The following is a 12,203-nucleotide window of genomic DNA, read 5'->3' on the forward strand; positions in this document are numbered from 1 at the left end:
CACAGTGGCTGTGTGACCTAGGATTCCTGGCAGATATCACTGGGTATCTTTCAGAGTTGAATCTGAAATGACAGGGCCCAAACAAGTTGGTGTCATCGACTCCTCTCTTATATAAGAGCATTTGAAACCCAGTTAGGTTTGTGGAAAACGCTTCTGGAAAATGGCCAGACAGGTCATTTCCCAACCCTTTGTGAACCAAAGTTGTCATCAGAGTACACAGTATTGCACACATTCTTGCTTGAGAAATTCAGTGGCCAATTCCAAGACCTAAAAGCACAGGAGCAAGATTTGACATTTTTAGCACACCTTCAGTTTCATTTCATTTATTACATTTCCCTATCTCCCAATAGCAAAAATTATCTGGGTGGTTTACAAAGATTTAAAACCTTACAAATACAATATTGCACATAATATAAAAAAACAATTTACACACAAACATATAAACACAGCACATCTAAACAATTTTAACAATCAACAGGAAGAAATCCAGGACCCAAATGAAAAACCTTGTCATATACTGCCAAATGCTAGAGAGTACCTGGCACTGAAAAGATAACAGTGTTGGCACCATGTGGGCCTCACTGGGGAGATTGTTCCATAATTGGGGGCACCTCCGAGAAGTCCCTTTAATTGTTGAAGCAGGTGATGCACCCCAGGAATTCCAGCAGCATGTCCTGGAACTGCAAGCCAACACTGAACTGAAGGGAAAATAATTACAATGTGGCTATTCTTGAGTTCTACAAACAGTGTGTGAAGATTTTCCAGCGCTCAGGAGATGTGCGCTAGCATCTATCTCTCTTTCGAACAATCTACTGCTGTGAGCAATTCTTCTCAAAACTAACTCTTCCTAAGATCCTCCTTCATTCCAGATTAGTAGATGAGAACTTGGAAAGACAGCTGTGAGTGGCAGTGTCATCAGGTTAAGTGGAAATTCCAAAACTTGTAAAAGAGAAGAGAAGATGCTACAACCATTGCACTGGAGTACACAGCAGCAGTGGAGGATAGGTGTAAATTGAAGGGGAGGTGGAGGCCCCACCCAGCAGAGTCTTACTCTTATTGCAAATATTAGTAAGATCTAAACTAAAGTAGATTAGTACAATCAAAATACTAAAAAGCTTGGTAATATTTATACACATTCAAAAGGCTCTGCCCTTTGGCTCCACCCACTCTTCACTGTAGCTAAGCCCTCCTTTGCTTTAGATCCACCCACCACTGGAATGTGGCCCCTGAGATCATCCCAAGCTTGGAAGTCTGCTCCCAGGCCTAAAATGGTTCCTCACCCCTGTTTTAGACTACTAAGACTAGTCGTCTTTGATACGAAGAAAAGTTTAGGAAATATTATGTCCTATTAAACACGTAAGATCTTAAAACTTCAAGCAATGCACTCCTTTATGATAAAAATAAATGTGGGTGGGTTTTTTTTTAACATCTTAGACAACGTATTGTATTTTGATACCTTGCTTTAATTATATTTTAATAAAATGAAAATGGATCCATTCCCTTACTAATTCTTGCTAGCACAAACCCCAAAATTGAACCCGCTGAAAACAATTTCTGGTGTGTCCTTTGTTTGAAATGTATTAAGCAGCTATAAATAGCTAACTGGCAGCCAAAGGCTTCCTAAATACTGGAACTATAGTTTGATAATGCTCACCAAAGTCCGAAATTTATAATAATCTCCCTTCTTGTGTTATGCATGATATCAGTTTGCTGTTATTGTTTGTTCTTATGTATTTGTTTTAAGGTTTTATTTCCCACCCTTTACTGAGCTGATAACTCAGTAAACACAGTAAAATCCAGCAGTGAATCCAAATGAGGAGGGAGAGGGGTTCCAATTTTCATAAAAGTCATCACATGCCATTTTATTGGAAATAAAATACTGTTTTTTTAAACAGGAGAGACATAGTTCTAATTCCATAGCATTGTAATTGTGCATCACTCTTTTAGTGCAGTAGACATGTGATGCATATAGGCTATAAACTTTCTCCCTGACATGTTGTTCTCCCATCTGAACAGATTTTTGTTTGGTTTTGTATGGCTGAGCATCCAGTCTTATTGGCCATCACCTACAGTCTGATGTGCAGCCCAGAAACAGGTTTACCTCCTCATCTGCTGTTTGTGAAAACTAGGCCAGATGTATAGTGTGTGTGTCTGTGTATGTTTGGGTGGGCAATTGCGGATTGCCAAAAAAAAAATCATACGTATAGATGCAATAATTATTATAATTTAAACTGAAATACATAACATCACACCATAGTGTGGAAGAATGTGACCAGGTGAGCTGTGTGCCTGCTCAGTCTGCTGTCCAACTGCTGTTGATGGGCAACTTCAAGGCCCAGCCCTTCCTTCTGATGGTTCTTTATCTTCAAACAGGACTTGGACCGGACAGCCCTTCCCAACAGAGGATGTCTTCAAAATAGGGGAGAGTCCTCTGGCAGCCCTTTAAATAGAGGGCTGTCATCTGTAAAAGAGGACACATGGCCACCCCAGACTGTGTGTGTACACACACACACAAACACACACATATACACCATGCACACAGAGAGAAATTGTGGGTGATTTTGTTCATCTATGAATACCAGTTTGCATGCTACAAAAAAATAAGATTTTATCTGCCTAACAATCCTGTTCCTCCTGTGGTTTTGTTTGGATTTGGTTACCTATCACTTCCTCTTCTTGGCTCTTGGGAACATTGTTTGTTTGGTATTAAGCAGCTGCCAGGATCCACCCCAATGTGATTATATTTCAGTGTCTTGAGAAGTAACGATGTACTTTTTGAGTGAAATCTGTGGTGTATACATAAAAAAAAATGCCATTATTAACTCATTTGAAGACAAGAGGGATAGTTGTTAGGAAGAAAGAACCTTTATGTTTTTATTGTCCCGAGTAAAGTTTAAAAATCCTTTTCAGGTGAGATTTCTAATGGTTCTTACTTTACTTTATGGTACTAATTCAGCTTTGTGTTGCTGAAGTTTTCCTGCAAATATCAGATTTAGGTTTTCATGATTTTACTAAGTAATGGTTTGGGGGGAAGTTGGTCTTCAGTTTATGCCTTTTCTCTGTATGCAGGGAGGTGGTGAAGTTGAATAGCTGGTTTGGGGTTCTTTTAAGCAAAACATGAGTATAACCTAACTTTCCTCAGTCTGCAAATCGAAGGAACACTCTGAATCCAAACTATTGTATATATTATGCCATAGAACTCATAATAGCTTCCTAAACTGCCCATCTTTATCATTACATAATTAATTTTCCCTCTTCTTAAAAGAATAGAGAGCACCATATACCTACGAATAATTTGTTGCCTCTTCCCCATCGCTCATCACTTCTGTACTAGATGGTTCTTCTGTTCATCTTGAATTACTAGAGTTTATAAAATTAGTCTGGCAACAGACATGAATACTCATTAAACCTTCCTTCATTTCATGGCCAGCTTTAAGGAGATAATTGCTTTGAACAACCGGGAGAGGGTCATATTCTGCCAGGCAGAATTGTTTGGAACAACTTGCACAGCCTTGTTACTAGGAGCATACATTGTGAGCCTTGCATAATGACAATAGCTATTAGTTTTCATAAGTGGAGACCCAGGGAGCATGAAGCCCTCTTGTTCTGGAGGAGAAATGGTTCAGCCTGGCCTTTTTTGCAGTGCAAAAGTGAAACCTGTGTTCAGAACAGACTATTTCCCAAGAAAAATACTGTGAATAGACGAACTTAAGCACAAAGAAGATGTTTAGCTTGAACAAAGAATGCTTTCCAGGCTGAGAAATATGTTGAGTGTGGATGGGCTTAAACTTTGGAAACCAAATCAAGAACATTGGATATAAGACTGAGAACATTGCCCATGAGTAGACTTGTAATTTCTGAAGAGAGCTTATGACAGTAATTCCAAACATTAAATCTGCAACGACAACCTCTTTTCTTTTTCAGAACGCTTCACGACGATCTTGAGATCAGCGAAAGTGAAGATGGTGATGATGACCAAGTCAGTGTGTGTATATACAACTCTTGATCCTGCAAATACACAGAATACTCCTTAAAATCTTTATGGCTTCTCTACACTGCTTATGCTAAGCTTTCTCGTGTTCTCTCTTCTTTTTTGTTTTGTTTTTGTTCATGATCAGGTTTCCGATAAGCCATCTTCCTCATCAACTCCTCCAAGGTACAGTTTCTTTGGCAAGAGATACCAAGAATAACAGATACGGGGGTGGTCAGATATGATTTGGGTGTTTTATGTATGTAAACAGAAATTCTTGTGGAAGCCGCGTTGGGTGGGTGAGAAGTTAAGAGGAGAGATTGGCCTGGTTCAGATGACATGACAGGCCACTGTGGGTTAATTAACCCTCAGGGTGCCAGCAGAATATGCCATCCACCATTATGAATATGGAAGCCCCAGGCAGGGGCTGCCATAGCTTGTTGTTTCGTTTGAATCAGGCTGCAGGGGTTATTTGAGAGTTAAACAACCCCTGCATAACCCACAGTCTGTTTTAGGGTTATGCAAGGGTTGTTTAATCCTCAAAAACCCATGCTGCCCACGAGAAGCCACTTAAAACCCAGGCCGGGGCTAGCATATGCATAAGGGCAGCCGGCATGCGCCACAGTTCCTCGCGGGTAAATTGACCCATGATGGGCTGTTGTGTCATGAGACCTGGCTCACAGTGAGACTGGCTAAAACTTTCACAGATTACTTGGAAGGCTGGTTTGATGGTGGCATAAATAGGCAGAGCCTGGGGAAATGTTGTCTTGGGGTGCTTGCAGGAAAGTATTGGCCAAGATGCACTGGCTTCCTGAACATCAAGCTCACAAGGATAAATGTGAAGATAAAGTGGAGTAACCTTGTGTGTGTGCGCGCCAACCTGAGCTCCATGGAGGAAGATGAGGAAAACAAATGTGAATGGGGTATATTCAGAAGTATACGCAATGTTTTCTAGGAGCTTACTGACAGACTGAACTAGTGCAAATTTTTCACTGGCTTGCTGCAAACCATGGTTTGAAAATCAGGATCCATTCTCAAGGAGTTGTGCTCCTTCTCCAGCTTGACTTCCCCCATCCCTTTCCTTGTTTGCATTATCCGTGGCTTTGAATTACAGTCAGGGCCAGAAATATTGGAACAAGGATAACTGTTTTGGCAGTTGGCCTCTGTACACCACCACATTGAAGTTGAAAGGAAACACACCCAGATGGGAACGAAGTCAGGACTTTCAGCTGTAATTGAAGGGGTTTGACAAAAGTGGGGCACTAACCATTCAGGAAGGACAGCCAGTAGCATACACACACACCCATCGTTGGTGGCTCATAAGTAATGGAACAAATGGCCAACAAGCAGCTGCATGGCCAGGTGTGGCCTGTTTCCTGGGTACCCCATGACCAATCAAGCAGATAAAAGGCCTGGAGCTGTTTCTGAGTGTTACATTTGCATTTGGTAGCTGTTCACTGGAACCCCCAACATGAGGTCCAAAGAGGTGTCCATGCGAGTGAAGGACGCCATCATTAGGCTGAGGAAACAAAATAAACCCATAAAAGACATAGCAGAAACATTGGGAGTGGCCAACACAACAGTTTGGAACATCCTGAAGAAGAAGGAATTAACTGGCAAGCTCAGCAACAGCAAAAGGCCTGGCAGACCACGGAAGACAACTAAAGTGGATGACCGCAGAATTCTGTTCATGGTGAAGAGGAACCCTTTCACAACATCTAGCCAGGTCAAGAACACTCTTGAGGAGGTAGGCATGTCATTGTCAACATCTACAGTCAAGAGACGGCTTTCTGAATGTAAATACAGAGGCTTCACAACAAGGTGCAAACCACTGGTAACGCTCAAGAACAGACAGGCCAGATTAGCCTTTGCCAACAAACACCTAAAAAGGCCTGCCCAGTTCTGGAATAAGATTCTTTGGACTGATGAAACCAAGATTAACTTGTACCAGAATGATGGGAAGAGAAAAGTTTGGAGAAGGAAAGGAACAGCTCATATCCAAAGCATACCACATCATCTGTCAAACATGGTGGAGGCATTGTTATGGCATGGGCATGTATGGCTGCCAATAGAACTGGGTCACTGGTGTTTATTGATGACCTGACTGCTGATAAAAGCAACAGGATGAATTCTGAAGTGTATAGGGCTATACTTTTTGCTCAGATTCAGCCGAATGCTGCCAAACTGATAGGATGCCACTTCATCTTACAGATGGATAATGACCCAAAACATAGAGCAAAAGCTACCCAAGAGTTTCTGAAGGCAAAGAAGTGGGATGTTCTTCAATGGCCAAGTCAGTCACCTGATCTCAACCCAAAAGAGCATGCTTTTCACTTACTGAAGACAAGACTGAAGGCAGAAAGACCCACAAACAAGCAGCAGCTGAAGGCAGCTGCAATAAAGGCCTGGCAAAGCATCTCAAGGGAGAAAACTCAGCATTTGGTCATGTGCATTGGTTCCAGACTTCAGGCAGACATTGACTGCAAAGGATTTTCATCCAAGTATTAAAGGTGATCCTTAAGTTTGAGATGATGTTGGTTTGTTCCATTACCTATGAGCCACCAACGATGGGGGTGTGTGCATGCCGCTGGCTGTCCTTCCTGAATGGTTAGTGCCCCACTTTTGTCAAACCCCTTGAATTACAGCTGAAAGTCCTGACTTCGCTCCCATCTGGGTGTGTTTCCTTTCAACTTCGATGTGGTGGTGTACAGAGGCCAACTGCCAAAACAGTTATCCTTGTTCCAATATTTCTGGCCCTGACTGTACATGTACACTGAACAGCAAATCAGAATCTATCATAAACATGTTTTGCAAAATGACTTCAAATCATGGCTTTGGTCTCTGGTTTAGGAAGGTTCGTGGTTTGCATCAGGACATATGTAATGCAGAGCCACAGTTAACACCAGGAAAGAAAGGGAGAATTGGAACTGGAGAAGCAAGAAGTGGAGTGGGCATCCCCAGGGCCGTTTCCCAAATTACAATCCACAGTTTACAGGGACCTAGCCTTGCCATCTGCACTGGGTCTTAAGGTTGTCCCCTTCTTTCTGGTAGGGTTCTCATGTCTTTTAACAGCCATGTGTCATGCAGAAAATCAGCATGATGCATGTTTATCTCTGTTCCTATTCCCTTGGAAAAGCCTCACCCGTTGAATTTCTGCCTGTCATCCAGCTGTTTAAAGCACAAGAGTCCTGACCTGGCCGGGGGGGGGTGGGGTGGCAACTTTCTCAGTACTAATAATTCATGCTGCACCAGCCTGCGAGTTTAGAATAAGGTCATTTTTATTTAGTTGTCACATTTCTATCCTGCCCCTCCTCCAAGAAACTCTGAGGAGGATGTCCCCTGAGGTTGCCCTTAAGGGTAAGCTCACAACAATCCTATTAGATGGGCTAGGCTGAAAGATCAAGTCAAACCCAAAGCCACTAAGGGCTCAATCCTATGCATGTTTAGACAGAAAAAACTCCTACAATTCCCAGCCAGCCATGCTGGCTGGAGCATGCTGGGAATTGTAGGAGTTTTTTCTGTCTAAACATGCATAAGATTGCACCCTAAGTGAGGTTTATGGCTGTGTGGGATTTTAACATGCATCTTCCCAGTATATGTCCAGCGTACAGTCCGCTGTGCCACTCCTGAGATCCCAGTTCCTGGATGTATTTATTCTTAAGCTACTCCTTTTTACATCCGTGACATTTACCCATGAATGAAATCAATCCTAAAAACATTTAACATTGCAGCCTCTGTTCCATACGAAAATGGGAACAAGATGCTGCAGTTATTCAGGCCTTTGATATTTAGGTGTTGAACATTAAGCACCTACATAACAGGTCTTCTTTTTATTTTTTCCCCTTCAAGTGCAGATCACTGGATCTCATTGGCTTTAACAAAAAGGTGCAGATGCCAGTCCTGTTAAAAGTTCTTTTTAAAAATCAGCTGAGTATCAACTGGTTCTTGAGAAGATTTGAATACTTGAAGTATAAACACAAGTAGAGCCAACCAGGAAAACAGAAGACCTTGTAAAAGGTTGGGAGGGGGAGAGATTGAGGCTGCAATCCTATATGTACTGAATTCAGTCAACGAAAGTTGCAAACATTTGAAATTGCAAAGTGCAGTAAAAGCACTTAAACTGTAAACGTTTCACTTCTAAGTTCTTTAACGGCAAAGATAAATGTATAACCTCCCTCTGCTTACCAGAAATTCTTATAGGGCGTGTAAGTGCTACTGTGTCTTTGCTGTTTTAAACAGTGTCTGATGTAAAGTAAAGATTTGCAGAATGATGCCTAAACTTGACACTGATAATTATCCTCCTCCTTAAATTGCAGTTTTCTCCATAATGTAAGTCTGGAACTAGCAGAAAGCATGCCTTTGAGCTATGCAAAATACACCAGTGCCTGTAAAGGGAAAGATTGTCTGTTTAAATTATTTGTCCTTTAAATTTCAAAAAGACACAGAATAAATACGTTCCAAATGATTAAAACAAGAGTTTGAACTCCTTTTTAAAAATAATTAAAACTACGTACTGCTACGTAGTTTTAATACGTACTGTATTACGTAAAGCTACGTACTGAGGTTGTAAGGTGGACCCCATCTGCAATTCCTATTTGATCTAGTGCAATCCTATATCGTTTTGGTTTTAATTGTATTTTAAATACAATTGCTTTGTATTTAATGCTTTGACTTGAATGCATTGAGCAGGGGGTTGGACTCGATTGTCTTATAGGACCCTTCCAACCCTGCTATTCTATGATTCTATGAAATACAGAGAGAGGAAGAGGAACAACTAAAAGGTATTTGGCATGGAGGTTTAAAGGGCAAGCCGTAAATTGCACTGAAATCAGGCTGTGGGGTTATAAAATGGAGGTCAGCAGGCTTACTATAGGAACATTGTCGGTTCACTGACAATCTGTTACACTGAAAGGACTAGTTCACTTCTGCCTGCTAGCTGGTTACCACTGCAGTTGTAGAAACGATCACTGGCTGCTGTAGTCTGTTTGCATATACAGCTAGGTTCATGGTGGGATTTGTCCCCACAATGCTGTATGCGTACAGGAAGTAATACACAAGGCAGCTCATGTGTGAACCAGCCCACGGAAATAGCTTACCTGATCTCAGGTGCTGCTGCCACCCCTTCATATATTTGCACAGTAGGAAATATTTGAGGCTTGGCTGCTGTGTTTAGGCACTAGAGTTCTTCTGTAATGACACCTCAGCTTGGTAACTCACTTTACAGTCCATTTAGCACTGAATTGGTCAAACCCCATATTTCAAATGCATATTGAAAACAAGAAAAGCATATGGATCTGCCACATCTCTCATTTCGATGACTGCGACCTAACTAGCCATTACTCCAGTAACACAGGTAGAAGTTTTAGTTCAAGGCAGCAGAACTGCAGGGCTGGAGGGCCAAATCCGGCCTTCTGGGGGCACACAGAAGTCCATGCCTTTTCCCCTCAACCACTGATCATTTGGTGGTTTCCCAGATTTCATGCAGGTTTCCCCCCACCCTGTAAGGTTGGGATGCCTCTCCTAAGGCTTAGTTACTGGCACTATGAGCTTTAAGCTAAAACATGCTGGTATTTTTGGTTTTTTGGCCCCGCCCCATTTGCATTCAGTCCCCTCCCATCACTGGAATGCAAGAGCTTCTCCGAAGCGGAACTTGGCCCTCAGGATGAAAGAGGTTCTGCTCCCCTGCTTTAGTTAGTGGTAGGGCTCATGCTTTGGAGTATGACGTTTCAGGTTCAATAGCTAGCACCTCTCTCTGCCTGAAGCCATGGGGATCATAGAATCATAGGGTTGGAAGGGGCTTACAAGACCATCAAGTCCAACCCCCTGCTCAACGCAGGAAGCCTGATTCCCAGGCAGCCTCCCATCCAAGTACTAACCAGGGCTCACCCTGCTTAGCTTCCAAGATCAGATAAGACTGGGCACATCCAGCCCTTTGCTCAATGTCATAGAATCTTAGGGTGGGAAGGGGCCTACAAGACCATCGAGTCCAACCCCCCGCTCAACGCGGGAAGCCTGATTCCCAGGCAGTCTCCATCCAAGTACTGACCAGGGCTGACCCTGCTTAGCTTTCGAGATCAGATGAGATTGGGCACATCCAGCCCTTTGCTCGACACTGCTGCTCATCTAAAACTGGATAAAGCAGCCTTGTATATTTACATATGTTGGTATCAGTGGAGGTTTAAGTCAAAACCAGTCAGAACTCTAAAGGAGCTATTCATGGTGCTTCCACACCTTGGATAGCTCCTTTAAGTTTCTGACTGAAACCTGGAGCGGATGCAGCACCCCACTGACATCAGAGCCACCAGCCTCCACTGGTTGATATATTCTTCTCCACTGGTCATACTGGGTGAAATGGAGGAGCAGTTTCCTAGTTTTGATGTCTGTTTTGTGGATTTTGCTTCTTTGGTAATCCTTCTTTGAGAAAGTATTCCACCAGCCTTCCCCAGTCTGTCAGTCTCCAGATATTTTGGGCTGTATCTTCTATCATCCCTGACCATTGCTCAGGCTGGCTGGGGCCAGTGGAAATTGCCATCCAGACATATACAAGTGGAGGAAGGAGGAAAAGAGGAGAGTGCAGAAATTATAACGATATTGGTATTAAAAAGTCCAAGATGTACACATTTCGAGCTTAATCATTTTTCTTCAAGACAGTTGTTTATTTTGGCCAATAGATGAAATACATTTACAGTGCAATCCTATACATGTCTACTCAGAAGTAAGTCCCATTGTTTTCAAGGGGTCCTTCTCCCAGATAAGCATGTATAGGATTGTAGCCTTAATGGTCTCTGCTTTGCTACTGATTTGTATCAGTAGCACAAAAGCAGTGTGAATTCTTTTCCTGGTGATGGTGTGTCAAGGGGGGCGGGGGGTGGGGAGAGTGCAGAAAGATGATCTTTACTACCTGCTGCTAATTTTATCTCATGGTATTGACTTGCAGTGCCCCACAATCGCAGCCTGAGAGTGTGGCATTGGCACATTCCAGCAGTCCGGAGTCTGGGAGTACAAGCGACTCGGACAGTTCTTCTGACTCGGAGAGCGAGAGCAGCTCTAGCGACAGTGAAGCAAACGATCCCCCACCAAGAGCCTCCACACCTGAGGTACTGTATCGCATGTTCTAAATGCATAAGCTGTACAGTATAAGTAGCTAGTGTGGATCCCCTCTTGAGGTTTTTCGCCCAGCTAAGTAACTGCACCTACAAGAAAATGTTGTCAATCTGTCCTACCACATTATTGATCCTTTACACTCTCCCAGTGTCCCACACTGTGCATTTCAGCTCGGTCCCTTTGCTGCCTGCGGTATTCCTGCACATAAACAGGGTTGGCACATATAATTACAGCCATCACATGAAAGCCCTTCTTAACGTCTTCCATCAAGCCCCAGAGCCGGGAATCTGCAGACACACTGTGAACCAATACAAAACAGCCAAACCCTGAAACTGAAGTCATCTACTGCATTCAAAGTGTATTTCATTTATTAAAGATTTTTCTTTACAAAAACTGCCCAGGTGCTTGTCAATCATCCCAGTGCTTTTTTACTCATTGGCTGGAGTATTGGAAGGCGGGATAAAAGTTGTGCTTCTTACTGAACAATTGGTATTTTTTTTCCAATAATTTTTTTTCATTTTTTCCTTCTGTCTCTGTAAGTAGAAAGGTTAGAGACTTAAGACGCAATCCTATTCAGATAGGCAGCCGCCTCTGAACTCAGAGGTTCAGAACCCAATGCAGGACAGGAGAAGCACGGAGGGGATCGTTCCCTCCACACTCCTCCTGCCCTGCATTTTCGGCTAGACAGCCACTTTCTACTGTCTAGCCGCGAGAGGGCAGAGTGGGGGAGGAGGCTGCCGTATGACCCATTGGATGTGTCATACAGGCATTTCCACCCGCTCCGAAACGCCTCCTGGAACACCCCTTTTCTGTCGCTCCGCCCTCCTCTTGCAAGCATGGAGGACGGGGCTGTTCCGCGCTGCCTCCAAGGCAGTGCAGAAGTGGGGGGAGGTCGGTTCCCAGAAAACAAGATACCCTATGGCTGTCTAGTTGCTGTCTAGAGGCCATAGGATTGCTCCCGTAATCTTCTATTTCTATTTTTCTTAAGTGAAACAAGCAAATTCAAGGAAGGGGCCTAGAACATCCCTGAGTGGGGTCTATCCCTGTCCCCCCCGAACTCTGTGGCTACATTCCTGCTTTCCAGATTGCCTGTTGCCACTTCGTGAAGTGCTTTGGATGCAACTCACCA

At 43.2% G+C, this 12,203-nt stretch overlaps 1 protein-coding gene across 8 annotated transcripts in view; it reads left to right on the forward strand.

The window, feature by feature from the left end:
• The window catches only part of AFF1 (ALF transcription elongation factor 1), a 234,480-nt gene that overhangs the window by 155,183 nt on the left and 67,094 nt on the right, over positions 1-12,203 (forward strand). For 5 of the 8 annotated variants that reach the window (XM_084855561.1, XM_084855563.1, XM_084855560.1 and 2 more), the window contains 3 exons: positions 3,925-3,979; positions 4,119-4,156; positions 10,908-11,067. In XM_084855561.1, coding sequence (XP_084711687.1) covers positions 3,925-3,979; positions 4,119-4,156; positions 10,908-11,067 — 253 coding nt within the window. Of the gene's footprint in view, positions 1-3,924; positions 3,986-4,118; positions 4,157-10,907; positions 11,068-12,203 lie in introns of all 8 variants that reach the window. The other 3 variants (XM_084855558.1, XM_084855557.1, XM_084855564.1) reach the window with 1 other exon arrangement.

This window comes from Heloderma suspectum, chromosome 5, assembly GCF_057233095.1.
Source record: "Heloderma suspectum isolate Gila_16-S chromosome 5, 16-S_ref, whole genome shotgun sequence".
Taxonomy (NCBI): domain Eukaryota; kingdom Metazoa; phylum Chordata; class Lepidosauria; order Squamata; family Helodermatidae; genus Heloderma; species Heloderma suspectum.